At 38.2% G+C, this 21,636-nt stretch overlaps 1 protein-coding gene across 1 annotated transcript in view; it reads right to left on the bottom strand.

The window, feature by feature from the left end:
• Positions 1–21,636, bottom strand: part of HOMER1 (homer homolog 1 (Drosophila)) — a 93,413-nt gene that overhangs the window by 54,213 nt on the left and 17,564 nt on the right. The window contains exons 2-3 of the mRNA XM_009327322.1: positions 11,635–11,820; positions 3,592–3,723 (exon numbers count right to left, since the gene is read on the bottom strand). Of these exons, the coding sequence (XP_009325597.1) occupies positions 3,592–3,723; positions 11,635–11,820 (318 nt within the window). The remainder of the gene's footprint in view (positions 1–3,591; positions 3,724–11,634; positions 11,821–21,636) is intronic.

The following is a 21,636-nucleotide window of genomic DNA, read 5'->3' on the forward strand; positions in this document are numbered from 1 at the left end:
ACGTTTCCTGAATATAGAAGGAGACAAAAGATATCACCCTAAAAGTCTAATCCAGCATCAAAAAACGTCTCAGAACGGATGATAAAATCGGCAACAGATCACCAGAACTAGATGATACTTATTTAAGACTTGTACATAGACCTCAAAATCTGATGCGTAACCTATTATTTAAATCAGCTTTAAGACCAAAGGATTGGTAAATGGAAAACATGATGCTGAGGTTTAGAATAAATGGCTGAAGATGTACAAGGCAGTAAATATGATCTTCTGTATCACAGTGGTAGAAACTGTAAAAAGATATGTAAGAGAGAAATAGATAACATTCTAAGAAAGAGCCAACAAGACTAATGTAGTGGAAATTTTCACAGATTTACTAGAATTCCTTGAGATAGTCAGGGGATGGGTAACAGCAATCTCTTGATAAAATTCCTGAATAATAAAGATGAGATCTCATGGTATGAATGGAAAGGTTCTCTGGAGGATCAATATTTTAAGGAAAAGATGAAAAATTGTGCAGGGAGACTACAAGAGGGTATCTGTGGGGGCACTTTTGCCATTTAGCATACTCTTAAGTTATATGGAATAAATCAGGTCAACTAATTCAAAGGGGTAAGACAGACAGCAAACCTGAAAAGGAATATTTCTTCTCATACATCAGGATACTATCAAAAGCAAAGAATTATATTCTGAATGAGAAAGTAATCTCATTTTTTTTCTGAAAATCATGGGACATTCTATTCCTCCTACTGCAGCAGCATGAGGGACTCTGCTAGCAAATCCTGATCCTGTGAAAGGAATATTCTTCAACACAGGAATCCTCTTTCAGGTATCACCGACTTCTGATGGAACAATCTTGAGGTGAATTTGTGGTCTAACATATTGAGCAAAGGTCTAATGAAGATAAATAAATGTTTAATTCATTTTCTTCTATACTGTTTGTATGTGAAGTTGATTAGAGTGCCATTATTATTCTATCAGATATTCTCACCCTGCTAATTCTCAGTCACAATAATTGTACAGAAAGAGGTTACCGCTATTGCTCTCTACCCTAGTAATTAGTTTAGGAGGACAAAGGCACATGAATCAAAAACGAATAGTCCAAAAGTCAAACATGTACTATAAGCTAAGCAGACAATGATCTGAGAATAAACAGTTTATTCTTATCTGCTCTGATTATTTGCTTCATTAACTTGTTGAAATCAGTCATGGACTAGATGAAGTTTTTTTGTCGTTGCAGGATGTCTTTTGCTCCCTGGAACTTGAAGTATTTCACTGGGGACTAGAGACACTACCGCAAAACAAATTACATACAACAGGGCTGTTCACTTAAGGACTTTGATAAATCAAATACAGAAGACGTTCCAGAATCAATTTTTAAGGCAACTTCTAGAAGCAACCTGTTTCTGAACAAATCCATTAATACAGTTTGTTAGCCCTATTACTAAAATCCAGTAGTACCTTGAGTCCTAAATTAGATTTCATGTCCTACAGTGCTAGAGGTACCAAAGAGTACTCTGGTAAATTTGACTACAATGCCAGTGCACAGAAGTGAGAGTTAGTAATCTGAGCAGACAAACAAGAAAGAGAATATAGATGTGATTTCTCTAAAGCTACACAGCAGATCCAGGGTTTCTAATTCAGCTTTTCTGACTCCAAGACCAACATATCTACCAACTCCAGTGACTGAATAGACTGTAATCTAAAGAAAAGTTTCCTTTCCCCCATCAAATATGTTTGTTAATTTTAAAATAACCCAAAAAGTTTTACCTTTATGAATTTTAGTATCAACGATCAGCAATTTCAGCTCACATGAATACCAGTTTGATAATTAAGATATAACACAATCACATGAATATTAGTTTGATAATTAAGATATAACACAACAGGAACAGTTTGCTGAAAAGGTCCTGAAGATTCATCACCATAAGCTTCATAAAAGGTCTGTCACTTGGTATTTTTCTTAACAGATTTGCATATTCTTCATATAACACAGCAATCCGAGTAACTGCTGATCAAACACATACTTAAGACAAAATATCTACTGTAGCTTTTCAGATTTTTTCAACAGCAATATAAAGTTTTAAGCCAAGGGCATACTTAAAACTCTTAGCCAACTGTTTGAGGTCAGTGGAAGAATGGGATTGAAACAACTGTCATTAAGAAGGAAGTAAGTACCACATGGGGAGAGCAAGAAAAGAGTCAAGAATAGGACAGATAAAAAACCCAAAATATTTTCACTGGCAAGGATAACCTAGTATTTAAAGTCTGGCAAACACAGCGTGCATGACTACAGCATGATACTTTGCCTCCAAAGAAGCATTCTGTGATTAAGAAAAACAAGATAGTCTATGAGAGAGGTAAACTAAATTAGCATTTATGCTAAGTCCCTTGAAATATTAAGAAAGGTTATTACCACTTGGTAAGCAAGTGCCTCCAGGACACACACACCATTTTAAGTAAGTAACAGAGTTTCCAAGTTCACTGAAGCAATGATAGATGCACAAACACACATGCAAAGTTAGTATCATTCAGAATTTCCTGTGTTTGTACTGCTTCATGGAAATGAAAGCTAGCTGGTTATGAAAGGAAGAAATCTTACAGGTTTAACACTTGTCCAAATAAAGCAGATGTACTGGTTCTCATTTTAATGGTTTTCTAACAGGCCCATGTCCTTGGATAGCGACAATTGCTTTCTCAAAAGGGCTGGTATCATTATTTTTTTTTGTAAATAACAAGCCAATCATTATTCCTTACTTAAACATGTACTATACATTCCTTTTATTGCACTTGGGTTTCCAGATCTTTTGTATCCTTCAAAGATGAAAATTCTCTGCTTAATGTAGAGACATGTTCTTAAACTGAACTGAAATTCCTCATCTGGAGAAAAATGACATTGGCTTGTACAGGTTCCTGGTGCTCAGAGGAACTATACCATCACTTTGAGAAACGGGTTACTGCTTTCCTCGGAATAAGGTGTAGTTGCCTCCTGCACAAGTAGACCAGAAAAAAACCCTCACGTACGGCACAGAGTTTCTTTAGTAAACAAACTTCTGTATTCCAACAAGAAAATGTCGTTTTCTTTTACACTGAATATATTTCCCACTAGCTTTACTTTACGCCTGCAGATGCTGAAATATCTGTAATTTGATGCAATACATAGTAGAAAAGTGAAAGTGAATGTGGCTTAAAAGACAAAAAAGCATCTGAAGACTACCAACAATTTTTTTTCTAGGAGATCTAAATACAGAAGAAACACTAAATTGTCCACTCCTTTAAATTCTATCATGGAAAACTGTAATGGGAGAGCAACTTTAAAAAAAGAGAAACCTAACAAATGAACAATTAGAAAGCATTAACAACATATACTGTGATAGCATAAATCTCCCTCCTTTCCTCCATCAGTTAAAAGAAAACTTGCAGGTATCACTCTTTGTCTTGTCTTTTTACATTATAAGGATTGATACAGAACATTTTTTTGTAAATTATTTTTAAATAACAACAGCAGTGAGCACTGAGTCAAGAAACAACAAGCAGGAATCAAATAGTCTTAAGCCACTTGACTAGCTGAATAGTTGCTACTGTCATACTTACTTTTGAAAGGTGATGTTCAGATGAAAATCCCAAGCCATAGACTGTATTCGCCCTGCTGTCTGCCCACTGGCCAAACTTCTGGGATGTTTTAGTAAATGTCATGTTGGGGGTGATAGTGCTATTTATTATTGCCTGAAAAAAAGTAATAGTTGTAAAAAAGGGGTTTTATGGTTTTGATTTTTTTTTTTGAAGACTACTCATAATTGAAAATGCCAATATTGTAGTCAAGTATCTGTGTACACTGAATGAGAGACAATGAGAACTAGGGAACAGTTTTCTAATTCAATCACAGCTAAAATTACAAAAGCATATTTTCACGTACATTCTCTAAAAGGAGCAAAAGCTGGGGGGGGCACCTGTTTGCAATTGCAATCAGTCATTTAATAATTAGCAAGTCTAAAAAAAGTCCTTTAAAGCATCTGCATAGGCTAATGTTAATCATTAGATCAGATGGATCAGAACAGAAGAACTAGCAAAGTCCTTTTTTGTCTCACAAGTGTATTTCTTTGTCCCCTAAGGCAACGCCTCTCAAGCTCCACTGTAAGCTTCACTGTTGCATTACCCCCACCCCTGTTGCATATGTGGTTCTCACTGGAAAACATGCAATAAAACAAGAATCACAATTTCTTTTTAAGTTTCTGTATTACAAGAATCTGTTTTTCCTTTATACACACAGAAGCAGGCCTAACAGTGACAGGGTCATACTCCAACTACAGAAGAAGAGCTACTCTCAGAATAATTTTTCTTCTCTAGTTCTTGTTATATACAGGATGGAAGAACAACATCCTCCAGCATACAACTTCTGCTAATGTAAACAAAAAATGCAACTATTAGATGATATGCTGGTTCCACTAAAAGCAACTAAAGTGTTACCATGGATTTCAACAGTATTTCCATCACACTAAAGTTTGTCTAACATATTCTAAATCTGCGATGTGCAACTGTCCAGCTGACTTAAAGTACGTCAGGATAATGTCTTATAGTGACACCAATGGGTTCCATTTAACTAAAAAACTAATGGTTAGCACAGTCTATAACCAGCCAACGTGAACGAGAAAGACTAGCCATAAACCCAAAGTTATGTGTATTTGAAGTGAAATGCAGGCATGCTTTCTCATCTGTCTGGCACTACTAAGAGTTTCAGCCACATTTGTAAAATAATTCACAGCCCTTTTCATGAATTACGGGTGCTTTGTAACACCCAAGTGAAAGAGAATGTCCTTAAAACTTCCCAGAAAATAGCACACGCTGTGAGCAGAACACTTCAGCAAGAATCTTTCTTATATGCCAGCTACTGTGCTCCAAAGGTTATTGTCAGTATGTGTCCTACTGCAATTGTCTTAATCTATCGAGTTGGGAATCTTTTGAACATCAGTGTGCACGTTTCCTGCTTCCATGAAACCATAACCCCTGCCTTACCCCTGGCAGGTTAATGCCAGTGATTACCGAAGAATCCTAGAGCAGCAACAAAATCCACAGAGTCCAAGCCATCTTCTCTGTCGTAAACAACAAAATCTTTCTTTTATTCTTCGAATAGCAGGAACTGTACAAATGTGTAGCGAATAACAGTATTTTCTCAGGATGGTGACAGTGAGAAATGTCAACATCAGAGAGACCGAGTGCTGCTCTCCCAAGCCCGAGATCTTCTAGAAGTCAAAATCAGTCTATACTACTTGTGTGAGATGGCCTTCTGGGTGGATGTTAAAATGAGTAGTCAGGGAGTTTACTTAGCACCCTTTGTTTTTGCTGAGATTTGGGTAGCACTGGAGCACAGCTACCATCAACATAAAATTTTCTCTGAATTCTACAGGGCAAGCCTGAAAAACTTACAGCTGAGGGGCAGCTAAGCCCACAAACAGCTCCCATGCATATGGTGATTCTCAGATGAAGTGGCAGAGAGGAGTATTGCAAGAAAGTTCAGAAGAACACGTTGTATTGCAACATGTAGAAAGACAAGCAAAAATACTGCAGCACAGATGAATTTAACAAAACTGGTATCCTCTGCAGTAGCTTTGGCAGCTCCACTATACTTGCATTAAATTAGAAGAGCAAATCTGGATGTAGCTGAGGATATCAAACCAGCAGTTCTCTCCGATGACCGTTGCCTCAAAATGCAAGTTTTGGCTACCACTGTGAACAACTCCTGGAAAATTTTGGACTGCCTGCAAGCTTATATTTGAACCAACAAGCCTCATCAGGTCAAGGGCAGGATTTTCTGTGTGATCAGAGACTGCAGAATCATCTCCAGCATTAATTGTCCACAAAACGCCTCCTCAGATTTTCAGATAAGAGAAGCTGGTCAGTGAAGTCACTGGAATTCAAACATCATTCTCCTTTCTTTAGGCATAACGTTCGGAGCCCAAATATAGCCAGCAGGCTTGCACTTGCACTATGGCCTTCAACTGACCTCATAGAAAATGGCTGTCCATGCCACACAGGACAGAAGAGACAGTATGAGACAGGGAGGTGGACTTCTTGGAAAGGTGGTTTTCTGGAGCTCTTTTTTTCTTCTATGCTTCTTGTCTTCTTGTGCAGTGTGAGTGCTTGGAAGCCCACTTTTGAAATAACCTGGTGGAAGCCCAGAACAGAGCTGTTCACTTAATGCTCAATCTCTCCTGCTGTGGAAGCTGTCAACAGTAATATGTTTGAAATTAAATATCCTGGGGACAGTGTAGAAAAGAGTCTTCCTCCCAACTCAAGCTCTAGCTATGTTGTCTAGCTTGCTTAAGCCCTAGTTCCATCCATTGCTTGATTAATTTGAACTTATATCACAGATTTGAGAGTGTGCGTATTATGTTATCTTCCTCAATGCAGAAGATGACTCTGAAGACAGGGACGTATGATCTCCAAGCAACAGGTTTAAAGCCTGCAGGACTGGCATTTGCTGCAGTGACAGTGGCACAGCTGGTTGCAAATTAACCCAGTGAAAAGCCTTGGAGAAACCAACCAGTTTTTAGCTGAGACTGCTCACTGCTCAGCTGACCACGTGGCTGGCTGCACAAGAGAACCCAGAACAGGCTGCCGGGACCAGAATGGGCTATCTGTTTTGACAGCAGTCTGCATTTAGGCTGGGTTACAGTCACTGTCAAATTACTTCCTTGCAAGGGAGAAAGGTAGGAAGAAACTTTTTAAAAAATAATTGTATTGAGAAAGAGTTGCTGTGATTCTTCCCTTTATGTTCCAGCAGAGAAAAATGAGGCGGCTCCACTCCAGTGGACAGTATTAGTCCAAAGACAGCAAGTTTCTCACTGGGAAGACTACATTCAGATCCCAGTGATACAAAAAAAAAGTCTCCTTTCATTAGATTTACCAATTATACAAGGAAATCAAGGCTTTCAATCCTCTCTGAATTAAAAGCATTAGTGTGCTAGATCTCTCATATGCTAAATTAATTATGCTTTTAAAAAGTGCAATGCTAGAGCAAACTACAGATATAGTCAGTGTCAGCCACTTCTGGAAAATATTAGATATGAATCCTTCACGTCTTCAGCTTAAGAAAAATATTTATTTTTTAAATTAGAATTTACAATTAAATCTGTCTTGTCTACTCAAATAGGTACCACTTTAACTGCTCTCCTCTACGCCAAATTTCACTGTAGAGTTACCAGTATAACAAGTGTCAAATATTTCATCAACTTTTAAGAATATTGTTAAGTATAAATTTACAAGAGTATCTTAAAAACAGAATATAGTCAATCTGACAGGCAGTCATTTAGCTTTTGAAGAAAACTGATTTTGTTATCTTTAGATTTTGTCAGAATAATAAAATAGCTTTCATGTTTTCCTTTCATATTAGTTTAGCTATGAGAAAATAGGGCATGTGTCTTAGCTGTTCGTTTTACTGACTGCAAAACCAACAGCTGCAAGATATACAGCAGCGGTCAAATATAATTTTAACTTCAAATATAATTTTAACTTGTGCTAAAACTGATGGCAATAATAATTAAGACACACAGTATTTTTTAACTTCTTCAAAGGAAGATCACTGAAGAGCTGTGCTTACAGGCCTTACTTAAAACTTGTATTCAGCATTAAACAGGTTATCACTTTAATGTGTGACTAGTTTATTTTATAACAGTCATTAAAATGTAAAGATCATCTACTGCAGTAACACTGATGGGAGACTTGACTCAGAAATAATATATACAAGGCTCATGGAACCTGAAGACTGGAAAACCACTCTTTTCCACAGTCTTCTCTTGTTTTAGATGAGCACAAATTATTAGGGCTTTTTTCGTATCTTGCATCTGTGAAAAAATTATCAGAGAATTAACTAGTACTGCAGGAACCACATTACTTGATCTCCTTTCTTTTCTCAGTGACTGCCAGAGATTGAACAGAAAAGACAGCAGGATCCTGGGAATAATCCTAGCGTCTGTCTGCAGTGTTACTGGAGAAATAACAGAAGCTTCCTTCCATCACCTAGGAGAAAGAAGTACTAAAACATATTTTTCCAAGGAGCTGTGAAATTACTATATAATTAATGAGAACTGAAAGCCTTGGCAACAACTGCTCAACGTTGTCATGTCATATTGCATAAGAAATTTTGTGTTTCAGGCTTTCTCTTGATTCTTAGAGTGGTAGGAGAAAAAGGTCACATAAAAGATATTTACTCAAGAGGTTAACAGAAACCAGCCTCGAGTTCTATCAGATTATTTGCATCAGCATCTCCCTGACTTGGGCAACAGGGATCCAGATACTGTACATGACTATAAAATATGGCCTGTACACTGCATACTTCATGGTCCTAGAACATCTTCTGGAGTCAAGTTAGAGGGAGATGCATCATTTCTTGTGCAATGTATTTGAAGAGGAGACTGTAGCTTCAGAAAACAACATTACACAGAATGCATTAAAAATAAGCAGAACTTGCTTCTATAGGAGCTATCTCAGCTGAATCTGGCTCATAGACTCATTGATATGGAATAAGGAAAAAACCCCTCTCTTGCAAAATACAAAGACCCCCACAAGCAAATTCAAGCAGGAATCGGCAATGTACAACAGCATCCCTCAGAGGTGAATGAAGATCATGTCTTAAAAACGCCCTTTTGTTTCCAAGAAGAAAGATATAATGACTTTCAGACAATCAGTAAGAAAGTTAAATTTTATCCAGGAATCCTACTGAAACCCCCTGACCTAAAGAGAGGGAAGGGTGTGGGACAGAAATAGGGTTATCACTCAAATCTAAATTACATCTCTCTCAGACTTCCCTTACTGCAGTCTAAGTGAACATATGTGTGAATTGCCAACACTTGCTGACCTACTGCTCAGCACCTGAGCCACTGGGCAGCCACATGCACGTCATTCTCTCCACCATACAAACCCACAAGGTGCTGTAAACCCCACCAGCACCAAGGTGTACTATAAAACCTGGTTGGATCTATTCCCTCCGAGAGAGGGGCATGACAGCTTCAAAAGCAGTATAGGTTCCACAAGTGGTTTTGGCCACTGGCAACATGTGTTTTTGAGACATTTTCACTGTAAAATGTGGTTTTAAAAAAAACCCACAAAATAATCTTTATTCAGTTTCATTTCAAAACTTAAAGTGGGAAAATTAAATTGCATAGCTTTTTCTCCTTTGCAAATCTAACTCTCCTGCCCGACGAATCAACAATATAAGGCATTGCAAGCTCAGATGCCAGTAGTGTTACTGACACCCAGCTGTACACCACATAGCAGAGACACTATCTGGATGCACTCCATACTTAAGAATATTTTATGTTTATATTTAGCCCTTTGTACATACGATATTGTCTATGTTAAAAAAGATGAGGCTTTAATTAAAAATAAAAAAATTCTCTGGGAATTATGCTGAAAACCTCCTTAAAATTCTTCCATGGAGAAAGATCCCCCTCCCATTCACCTGTGTATGTTACAGAGCAGTGTTGGGATTCCTAAAACAATGGGTCTTTCTTAATCATGACTGGGATCCTAGATCTTAGTCAGACATCTAACACTTGGATGAAAACTTTATTAGGATTGCAGCAATCACACAGAGAGTAAATAAAAGTCATAGATTGCATTATCAATATACCTTGCCAACAGTACTGCAAATGTAAAGGAAATGCTGCAGTAGACAAAAGAACAAATAAATAGATGAACAACTGCTTGACAATTTAACTCAGAAGCCACTTTGCAGGAGTTGCAGCTTTGGACAAAGGCAAAGGAACCCCAGTGGATACCAGAATAAGGATTTTGTAAACTGTGCAGATCAGTTAAGGTGCTACAGATTACGACCGGTAGTCTTGATTTCATTCAGCATCTGGTTCCAATCCCAAAGACTTTATTTATGAACAGTCACACAACAGGTATTTTAATTATTTGACAGAACTAAAAGTATCTGTATCAGAAATAGTGTGGCCAGCAGGAGTAGGGAAGTGATCGTGACCCTGTACTCGGCACTGGTGAGGCCACAGCTCGAATACTGTGTTCCGTTTTGGGCCCCTCACTACAAGAAGGATGTTGAGATGTTGGAACGTGTCCAGAGAAGGGCAACGAGGCTGGTGAGGGGTCTGGAGAACAAGTCTTATGAGGAGCGGCTGAGGGAGCTGGGGTTGTTTAGCCTGGAGAAGGGGAGGCTGAGGGGAGACCTCATCGCTCTCTACAACTACCTGAAAGGAGGCTGTAGCGAGGTGGGTGTTGGTCTCTTCTCCCAAGTAACTGGTGAAAGGACGAGAGGAAATGGCCTCAAGTTGCGCCAGGGGAGGTTTAGATTGGATGTAAGGAAAAATTTCTTTACTGAAAGAGTGGTTAAACATTGGAACAGGCTGCCCAGGGAAGTGGTTGAGTCACCATCCCTGGAAGTATTTAAAAGACGGGTAGATGAGGCGCTTAGGGACATGGTTTAGTGGGCATGGTGGTGTTGGGTTGACGGTTGGACTCGATGATCTTGGAGGTCTCTTCCAACCTTAATGATTCTATGATTCTAAAAGAATCATTTGAAGGAAGGCTGGGAAGGGAAGAAACAAAGTAAGACTTAAAGTTGGAAAAATTCTGGTAGGCTTTGATACCAGAGTCTCAATCACTTAAAGTAGTATCATACAGAGATCTTTGACTATGAGATCTATTTCTACATACTACTTTATGATAGAAGTATTCCTCACTTAAAATAGCAATACTCTGGATATTTTTAAAAAATGCAGAGTAATATTTTTCAGCTTTCAATAAACAGCCACAAAATCCCTGTGAATACTGCTGTGCTCTCACAAAGTATTTCAGTTCCAGCCATGATGAACTGATGCATCTCCAGAAGTTGCAAATGAAAGTCTCTTGAAAGGATTACAACTTTTAGTTACACTCTGTATATCTTTAATGTCCTTATTGCAATTTTCTGATATGCTCTTTGTAAAGTTACTGTTTTTATAGCCACTAGGGGTAAAACCTAAGGAACAGTCAAGTATTTTCTCCACATCAAATTAATTTCTTAGACAAGGTTTCTTACAACAGCAGCTCAACACATTATCCTTTCTAACTAAAAAAAAAGAAAAACAACACCAAAAAACCCCAAACCCAAACCAACTGACTTTTGATGAAAGCTTACCATGGAAAGCTTTATTAGGAGGGAATCTTCACATTCTCTACAGCAAAAATTGGAAGATTACGTAACAAAGGATTTACTAAGTGATTATGGGCACTGAACAGATGTCCTTCGTAATGCTGAAGCCAATGGTACTGATAGACAATTGAAGGCGGAGATGAAAACAGGTTATTGTAACCTTGTTTGTACTTTTTAGTGCATCTCACAGGGAATGTCTTTTTAGCCTGTTCCTAATATTAACTAAGTAACAGGTCATCCCTTAAATTCAGCAATAGATTTACCAAAGTAAATATGAACACATGGAAAACAGCATTTTTGAATAAACACTTAAAACATGTAACAAAGCATTTAAAACATGTAATGAAGCAATGTTACCATTTTAACATGTCAGTAATCTGTTACTCAGATAATGACAAAAGCATCTGAGAAGATACATGAAGGACATCAGACTAGAAAATAAATACAAAAATTGATGAAGCAAGCACGTTTTCTGAAATAAAACTTACCTTTGAGCCATCCAAACTGATTATCCTGTAGACATTTCTTGTGCTGTCATAGAAGTAGGACACAGTAACAGCATGCTTGCTGGTGGGAACCCAGTTCTTCTTAGTGTTTGGGTCAATCTGGAAGACGTGAGCTCGGGTGCTGAAGATGGGTTGTTCCCTGAAGGACAGAGAGCAAAAGTCATGAATCTAACTTGTACATAATATCAAGTTATCTGCCAGTTGTGCCCACTGGGATGTACACATTTCATTCTGCATGATAAATTTTTCTTAATAACTGCTGTATGTGTTGCTACATAGAGCAGGTAAGTGCATTAATATACATATGCAAGCAAAATGCAAGCCTTCTAAGGCAAAAATCAGCACCCAGCTGTAGAGTCAGATAAAGACAGACATCTCTAATATAGATTCAGCCCTGTCCCATCATCTCCCCAGCCCTTACTCTCCACCTATCCCTTTAAACTAACTGGCATTAATACACGTGTAACTTCATCTCATTACACTGCACACTGCAGAACTTGTAGGACTTCAAACCCCCATCTTCTCAAAAATCTTTTAATACTCTGATTATTCTAACTAATTTTAGGCCGTAATCTGAAACTGAACTGGCTGATTCAATGCAATTACTCTAAAACTAACATTAATTAGGGCCAGGAACATGTGTTGTGAAACCCTCACTCTTTGGAGCTTCACACCTGAACATTTTCATAGCAACACTAAATATGTGTAATATACATGGTTCAAAGCTAACTGCTTAGCAAATAAAATTATATAAGGTAAAAAAAACTACTGTACTTTAGAAATACAACTTGTTTTCCCCATGAACATTACCAGGACAAATAATATTGCACAGAAATCTAAAAATATTTTAGTATCTCTAAGATAGCTGTCAGTTTAAATTTAGCTACATTCTAGTGACAAATAAGACTGCTGTATTCTTCAGGGAATGTTGCCACCAAATCCCAAAGATATTAAGTATCAGAACTTAAAGTTGGATTTAACTTTTTAGGGTTTTGGACTCTCGTTTTCTCCCATTTCCAGGATGTGAAGAAACATATCCTTTGTCCCTGCCCTTATTTCCCGTTAAGAGGTGAGTTTTTAATACATTTTTCTGCCCAAAATAAAAAGCAAAAGAAAAAATTATGGGTTTGGGTACTCATAGTCGAAGGGTTTTAATCTGGCCTCATTACAAAGGGGTACATGTGAACTCTCAGAAATCTCTCTACTGCTTGGCAGCAAGAGCAGCTGAAACCAGCTGCTTTCAGCAGCAGAATCATATTACTCAGCTGGGAGTTAAGGCTCCTTGAAGCTCATCTGCCAGAAGATGTGGTGTTCTCCTATGTTGGGTGTTGGAAGAAGTGACAGAACAGACCAAAGGCAGTGAAACAGAGAGTTGCAGTGAAAGCTAAAGGAGAAGGAATACAGACCAGGGGGATCAATGCACATGCTAGTCCTCCATACAGATATCACTGTACCCTCAGCACCAACTCACCTCCTTCTAAATCACCAAGCTACAGGAGGTTGGGTAGCTGTTTTCCTGATCCCAACCCCTTGCACACAAACTAAGGTTATGCAAAGGTGACTTTTATAGCCTTTTTGTTTAACAGAATCTTTACACTAATTCTTATGCTCTTTCGAATATCTACAATTACTTCTTCAATCATACTTAAACTTTAGTTCTGGTCTTCAATATTAGATACATTTTGCATTTACCTCCCAATTAAGCATATTCAAATGTAATGTGATGCATATTACCATAATGCAACCAGTTCTTTAACTCTGGAAGGTTAAAGAGCCCATCAAAACAAAAATCTTAGAAGCCTAACAATTACTTGGATGAAGACTGACACTGAAAGGAGAAAATTCAGGCTCTGACCACATTAACTAAAAATACTAAAGAAGAGCTGAATCCAAACTGTAGATGTGTGGTTAATGAATACACATTTGACCAGCACTGACACTCAATTCTGTCACAGTACAGTACATCACACAACTGGGACGTTCAACATACCACAGGTTAGAATTTTAATATGTAAAAGGTAGGCAAAAACTATACAACTAAAGCAAGAGGGACCATCAGTAAAAGCCCGGTTGTTCAGCCCTCAGTTGCTGCTCTCCTGCACTATCAGCACAAAAATCTTCCATAGCCCTAGCTAAATATCCTCAATTTGTTTGACGAGGTGGCCTGCGTATTCCTGCCGATTGCCCAGCAGTGCTGCTCAAAGACAAACCAGAGCACTTTGCAGGGCACGTGTGTGGGTCTGGCATAGACATTACAGTTAGGTATGGAAGAGCATAAATGAAGCTTACTTACACTTTTTTAATCGCTTCTGATAAAACTAGAGTTATAGTATTTTCTTTCCACATTTTAACTGAAACTACAGCTTTGCTGAATGACAAGGTGTCTACACTGTGGAAAAAAGCATAGCTCCCTTCGTTAAACTAGTTGGATAAATCATGATTTTGCCAGATTACTGGGGTAATCAGGATTTTTTTCTGACAAAGATGCTAAACTTCAGATGCCTCTAGAATTAGACCAACGTTTTGACACTTGATGATCAACATTTATAATGATTATTTCTTCAAATAAACGGAAGTTATGCACTTCATGTCTACATGACTAAATGTGTTATGGAATCAGTCACTGATGCGCCACTGAAGTGTTTCGAAGCTGCTGTACAATTAGGTCATCTGTACTTTTCTGTAGCAACATACTATAGAGCTACTTAAATTTTAGATTTGCTAAAACATGCAGAAACAAACAAAAGGTAATAGATAAAACATATACAAGATTTGTAACTTCAGCTGATCAATCTTTACTTAAATTCTTTGTTCTTCCATTATCCACACAGGACATGATGCCCTCCCAGTCTGGACGTTTCAATTAATTCAGTTGAAGTAATATCAGTTATAGGAGTATTAATATTAGTTAAATAGGAGAATAGTTTCCTTTTTTCCTTTCTAAGTGCTCAGACAATTAATATACATAAAAATTATATTTTATAATAAATAATATATATTTTTACATACATAAATTAAAAAACATACTTTTGCCTATATAGAGTTGAGATAGGAAGAAGAGAACGGCTTTAAATAAGAAAAAGCAATCCTGTAAAAAAACCTTATCAGTTCCTTACTCTTCCCTCTCTTCTCTTCCTCTTTCAGCTTTCTCGTCATTCTTTCATTACCAGAAAGTAGTTAGTATTCATTAAAGAAACTAACAGGAACTAAGACAAGAACTCATCACTAATTACAAAGAGAAGTCATTCATTCTTCCAGAAATATCCTGATGCTGAACAAAAAGAAAAGAAACTAACAAGAATGCCATAGTAACAAAGTTTGACTATTAGAAATGTCCGCTCAGGCATGGCAGACACATTAAGGCTAATATGCTGCTGTTTTCAGTTGGCTTAGACTGCAACATTACAATGGTCAAACACAGACTAAAATAAGTGCAAAGTCCTCCTGGATTTGCGTGGCAATGTGAGGACTAAAGAAGCATGAGAAGTACCACTTAAGCAGGTAGAGTTGCACCAGTTTTTTTTCATTGATACAGAAATCCATTCATTGATATGTGATCAGTCCTAAGCTAGGTTTAGGAGAAAAGCCTGTGTCCTAACAGCTGAATGAACAGTGTTTTCAGCCACTCTTATGACATCTTAACACATCCCTTTCAAAAAAATGCAGACTACTGAATACAAGAACGTAAAGTTTCATTTTTCCGTATGTCAGACCAATTAAAGCTTTCACAAAAGAAGCTTAAGTTAGTACAGAAGGTTAGAAAGAACTTTCCTTGCTAATCCATAATTAATATTTGCTTTTTTTAAAAAAAGTATCTATTCTTTGACGTGTCTGTTATTACCAGATTGTGCCAACACTAGTGCTGAAGACTTCTTCCTCTTATTTCTTTCCCCACGCTGCTGTTTACCATGACTACAAAGTTATTTTCATTGCCATAATATCTACAACTTCTGAAGGCTGGGACTCTGTTGTCTTAGTTACTGTAAAAACAATAAGGCTACTGAAAAGAAGGTATGAACTTCTACATCATTAGTTGATATCCTACTTGCCTTCCCTTATGGTGTGTTAATGATGCTAAAAGAAATTTTAAAAATTACACACCCCGCTCCCCTCCCCCTGCACACTGGGCTAAATTGACACGGTTTTGGTAGGGAGGGTGCTGCAGCATGTGGTACGAGGTCAGGGACTGCCCTGTGCAGACACAAGAACAGACCAGGACTCGGGCTGGAGAAAAAAAGACACAGGAGATGACACCTGAGCAGGGGCTGGAGCAAAGAGCTGGCCAAGAAGGAGCAGACAGCAGACACGGGAGCAGGTATAATGCTGAGGGGACTATGGCCCATGGAGAAATTGCGTAAAAAAAAAAAATAAAAGGAGTCACCCCAGGCACTGAGTGCCACCTATGGTGAGAGGATGGGAGACCAGGAAGGAGTTGGAGAGGTGTCCAAAGGGAAGATGAGGTGTGTTTTCTGTGTTTATTTAATTGTTTGTCTTCATCTTCATTGGCAATAAACTAAATTGAGTTAAATAGCCTGAATCAAAATGGTTTTGTTGTGCATGACATTCCCTCCCTGCCACAAACACAAAAACCAGACCTAATACTTTATGTAACAGCCTCTTGGATCCCCAAAGCGTTCAAATACACTAGAAGTTTTAAATCTCTAAGCAGAGCTATTTTCCCCAACCAGTAGGACGAAAGGGGATGAATAAGCAGGTCCAGCATGATGGGGTCCTCCTGCTCAGCTCACCTTTGATAGCTCTCAAGTATCTATCATGTAATGAAAAGTCCATGAGAATGAGTATTTATGTCAATCATTTCGGCAATTTCTATTTCCCTGATACGGATCTTAAAAACTCCAAAGTGCATTATCCAGACTTACTGGTTTTGATGCACACGGGTTCCACATGCAAGACTGTTTTCAAGACAAGTCCAACAAAATGTGCCTTGGAAGTCCTTGTCATCACATTTGCAAGTTGCAAACAGAGCAAGATCCCACCCTTCGGATTTCAGTCTCATAGCTTCAGAGAAAGATGATGCCCTGTGCATCCAAAACTACCACAACATCCCTGTGCTCAGAACTGGAGTACAACCACACTCCAAGTTCCCTATCAACAGTGGAGACTGGGCAAAAAGTGTGCTGCCCTCAGCCCATTACAGCCACCGGCACAGCAGACCCCGCCACATGGCAGCCTACAAGCTCAGCACACATGCTCTGGCAGTCCTAAGGATGTTTTTGCATGCATGTTTTTGCAGGCGGTAATTTTGCACACAGTGAGTTCTGAGCCTCTATAATATCTGTCATCCAAGGTAATTTCTCCCCATGTCAGACAACATGAATCCCGTGCATGATCTCTCAGGCATTTGCTGATTATCTGCAGATTTAGGATAGGACAGAGATTTTTTTGCTTTTTCAAAACGACAGCATACCAAGACTACAGCTTTCTCCCAATGCCCTGCTACAGTCTTAAAAATACTCTCCCTAGCTTGTTTTTAAAGCTGTAGCAAGCTTTTGTTACTCTAAGCAGATTGAGGAGAGATCCCTGAAAAGAAATGAGGAGAGAGATTAAAAGTGCAGCTATAGTCAAAACTAATTTGTCAGCTATGACATCCAAACACGGCCAATGTTTTCTCAGGATTATTAAATTAAATTAAAATCATAAACTACTTGACCAAAACATACTAAGCATACTTGTGAAATGAGTACATCTTAAGATTTTGCTTTCTGTATTATATACATACAATAACAACTTTAATGTCTCAAAACAAGCACTGAGATAGTAAAAAAAAAAAAGGAAGTTACAATCAAGCAACCAGATCGAAATCTCTCACATACCACAAGCAGTTTATCTAGTTTTACACTTACATTCTTAGATCTGCTTTTGCTGTTATGTTTTGGGTTTGTGTCAGGTTTACTCAAGGTCAGCAAAAGCTTAGGAGATTGCTCCTAAAAAGCTTGGTAAGTTTTCTGTATTCAGCTAGAAGTTAATACATACATGCACCTATTTACCTATAAAGTTCAATGGCTTACTTCACAGAATATGTTCTATAGCTACACAATACTGCACAGAGCAGTGCCTTCAAGCTTATTTCTGAACTGTTTTGTTCCCATTTAACAATCAGCTTTTAGTATTACATCTTTAACCACTTCTGAGTTAGCGTACCATCACAAATAATACCAGCAATTTTTCAGGATTTGAAGGGAGAAAAATTATCTAAAACCTTTCATTAAACCTATAAGGTTAAGTAAAAAATACATAACTGCCAGAAACATCATTACATACTGTATGTTAGATTTTCAAGGATATGAAGTTTTGACCAACTAAAGTGTTTCAGCTTGAAATCAGGTATTACACAGTACTTAATGGACATAAGATACAGGAAGTCAGAAGAAAATCATTTAGTGATCTGCTCATATTTACATTTCTATGAAATTAGTGTTTTGTCATGGGTGATATCATGCTGATATGCCACAAGAGAGCTGCCAGGCCTACTGGCTTCATCAGCCCGGCCAGCTCCAACACTTTGCTTTTCCAAGGGTAAGCTGTAGCCTATGTTTTTAACATTTATTTTTATAAATCTACAGTAGACATTTTGATGCCCAGGATTGCCTGTTTTTCAGAAGGAAAGGTTCAAACCTCAGCCCGAAACTCTGCCCCTTCCCCTCCACCTTTGCCCACACTACAGCATCTATGCTTCTTCATCCATGTTCTTTGCTCATTAGCTCTAGTCTTAAACATGAACAAAGACGTTTCAAAGATGGTAGAAATACAGAACATGGTTTGAAGTAACTCCAATCCTATGAAATTACAGATCAGACTTTGAAAACACCGAAGAATGAAAATACTGAAGAATTATTCAAACATTAGATTTCTAACGTTCCTTAGACGTCAAATAACTTTAGAAGATAATGGCAAACCGCCCCACTGAATCAATGACACAGCTTCTAACATTAAAGGGCATATAAATAAGCAAAAACATTGCTGGACTCCCAACTTAAACTGCACTGCACAATGGTGACACTAATGTTAAACATATTGAGTCATAGCTGGTTTTAGAATTCAGATTGACTTAGTACCTTTAGTCCAGTGAATGGGAAATCACAACATGCTCTAAGATACTGTCCAAGTTGTAAAAGCTGTTTACTACTGGAAGTGATTCTGTGATGGATTCATATAAAAGTCCCTGGACAACAGCCTACAGGAAAAGACTCCAGAGCAGTAGTATTACTTATAGTGAAGGCAGACAATTAGACATAACAGAAATACCACGGTACCCGTTCCAGTGGAAATATGACAGAGAACTTCATATTAATCCAATTTTACACCTGCATCATTTTGCATCATCCTAAAGAGATAGCATACCACACAGTCCCACACTCTGATCATTCAGTAAGGAGCTGTTGGGGATGATGGCAACCCCTTTTCCTCTTCTTTACCAACTTTGCTTTTTAAGTATTTGTACAAATAGCAGAATTAATAAAAATTGGTCTAAAACAAAATTCTAACTCAGAGTGTCTAACAAAAGGGAACTTCCACCTGAAACCTTCCTGCATTTTGGGGCAGAACATCTGACCCAAGAAACTCCTCTGTGACTATTAGGAGTTGAACTCTTGCTCTCTCAACAAGCACTCTTTTCGACCTGGCTTTTATTTTAATAAAATTCTCAGAAATCTGTTATCTTTGAAATGTCAACGTCCCTATAAAGACTAGTGGAAATTTGAGAGCTATTCAGGCAAGAGGGGGAACAGTTGCACTGTATTTGCATACCTTAAAACCCTAGGCTTTAAAAAAACACCCAAAACTCACATTTTACTATGGGCTAAGAAGTATATGCAAAACACATATGTATACAGCTAGGTGCAAAGAATATAGTTTTATACAAGCTAGGCTAAATTTGACACCTATGAGTAGACAGAACTCTAATGAAGTCAGTGATTATGAATTTTCATTAGTAGAAAAACTGTCTACTTATGATTATTTGTATCAATGAATAAAAGTTTCTGTATGGCTCAGGAGGCAAGTCAGGAAAGCAGGTAACTTCAAAATGTAGGGCAGAAAACATTTTTGGAATCAATTCCTTCTGAAAACATTTTGGCACATCCACTGATGTGGATGGTATCTTTATGAGCATGTAATCCTGTAAAATAGTCCATTCAGGAAAAAAATGAACCACTCTGTATGTGCCAATTTCAACTAAATGCTCACGAAGCCCATACATGAGACCTTCCAGAGGAGGCAGGGAGAGAAGAAAGGCAAGGCAGTGGAGTATCCTCAAGCAGGCACTGTAAGACAGCTGCAGAGAGTACTTAAAATTTATAGTCATCATATAAAGTCGCAAGAGCTAGGATTACCACACCTTGGGAAATAAGGCTCTTGCTATTAAACAAAACAAACAAACAAACAAACAAACAAAAACCAAAAAACCATAATTATGAAGAGCAATGAGAAAGTTCATTTAAACTCACTCCTCTTCTGTCTGAGCTTCCCATTTATAAGAGACCACTGAAGTATAGTAGTTTATGGCAAACTTTAGAATAGTAAAGAGCTTCTTTCACAGCACAGATTTAAAATTAACTGTAGCACAGCACAGAGATTACAGTCTCACAAATTTAGTAACATCAACAGCATGGAATCTGGCAGAGTTGCAAAGTACAGGACAAATCAGTGCCCAGGTTCCCACTCTCCACAGAGGACAAGAAAAGCCAGGCCCAATGGGTTTACTGTTGGGACAGCGGTGGTGGAAGGACCGGACACTGCCTGTGCTGGCAGACCCAGGCACAGGAGAATGGAGCGAGTCTTAGACCAGGACCAAGTGACCTGGCTTTGATCCGTCTCAGACCTATCTTCTAGCCTCATTGCAAGTCATTCACTTGACCTGACCAACTCTTCCTTAGCACCCTTCCTCTTAGAAAATACACTTTTCCAATCTATTTCACCAGCACTTCTGTTCAGGCATCTCACTGACTGTGAAACCCTACAAAACATCAGGAACAAGAGTCCCTTAAACAGCTGTCCCCTACATATTTGTCCCCAATACTCTTCTTTGTCCTGCTTGCCTTCATGGCCTTAATGTAACACTCATTTTGACATGCTCTGATCAGTTGTTTTACATACACACACACATATATATACCTCAAAGATATTACAAAGTTTATATATACAAAATTTTATATATACAAATAATAAAGTTGGTCACTAATTCAGTTAGCGTACTTTGAGCACACCAAGCAAACAGGTTCTGCCCTCAATATCTTGCATTAGGAACAACCCCCTCACAGCCCTCCTTGGCCCTCACCATATCACAAGGCACAGAAAATGCAAAAGCAGTCAAGCCAAGAATTGTCTTTTGTCTCATCCCATCTTCAGACGCCTAACATCAGGTGGGGAAGGCTTTAACGTATTAACTTAAAATTCATGAGATTGATGGAATAAATTATTTTGGTAGGTCAATGTTAACTTCACTGCATGACAGATGTTTTAAATTTTTTCTTTTCTTAATTTCCAGAGCAAATTTGAGGTATCAGTAGAGAAGACTTAAGTGAATTCTCTAGCTGTATTACTATTTCTCAGAATACAGTGAAAATCTGAATGGCAGTGTCCATTCCTTCAAACAAGATCGTATTCATCCATGATATAGTGAAATCAGATGGGTCTTACTAGATATGCTCAATGTCCAGATCAACAGCAAAAACTCATGTTTTGCTTTCTCAAAAATTGGGGAAAGCAAAAACTGAAACATGAAAATGTATGCACATTCTTCAGAGAAAGAACAGGACATAGTACACAGGATTCTGCAGTAAAATTCGGCTTACTTAGATGTGAGCCACAATTACACCTGTAGCTCAGGCATTTCATCCTCCTATCTAGGTAGTATCTCACCAGTTGCTTGTCCTCGCCATGCTGAACCTCTGCCAGAAGTTTGCCTCCTAACTGCCCAGAACAGCTTGCAGTTTAGCACTGTTTTTTCTGGGGCTCCCAAGATGG

Source organism: Pygoscelis adeliae, unplaced genomic scaffold (genome assembly GCF_000699105.1).
Source record: "Pygoscelis adeliae isolate BGI_AS28 unplaced genomic scaffold, ASM69910v1 Scaffold26, whole genome shotgun sequence".
NCBI lineage: Eukaryota > Metazoa > Chordata > Aves > Sphenisciformes > Spheniscidae > Pygoscelis > Pygoscelis adeliae.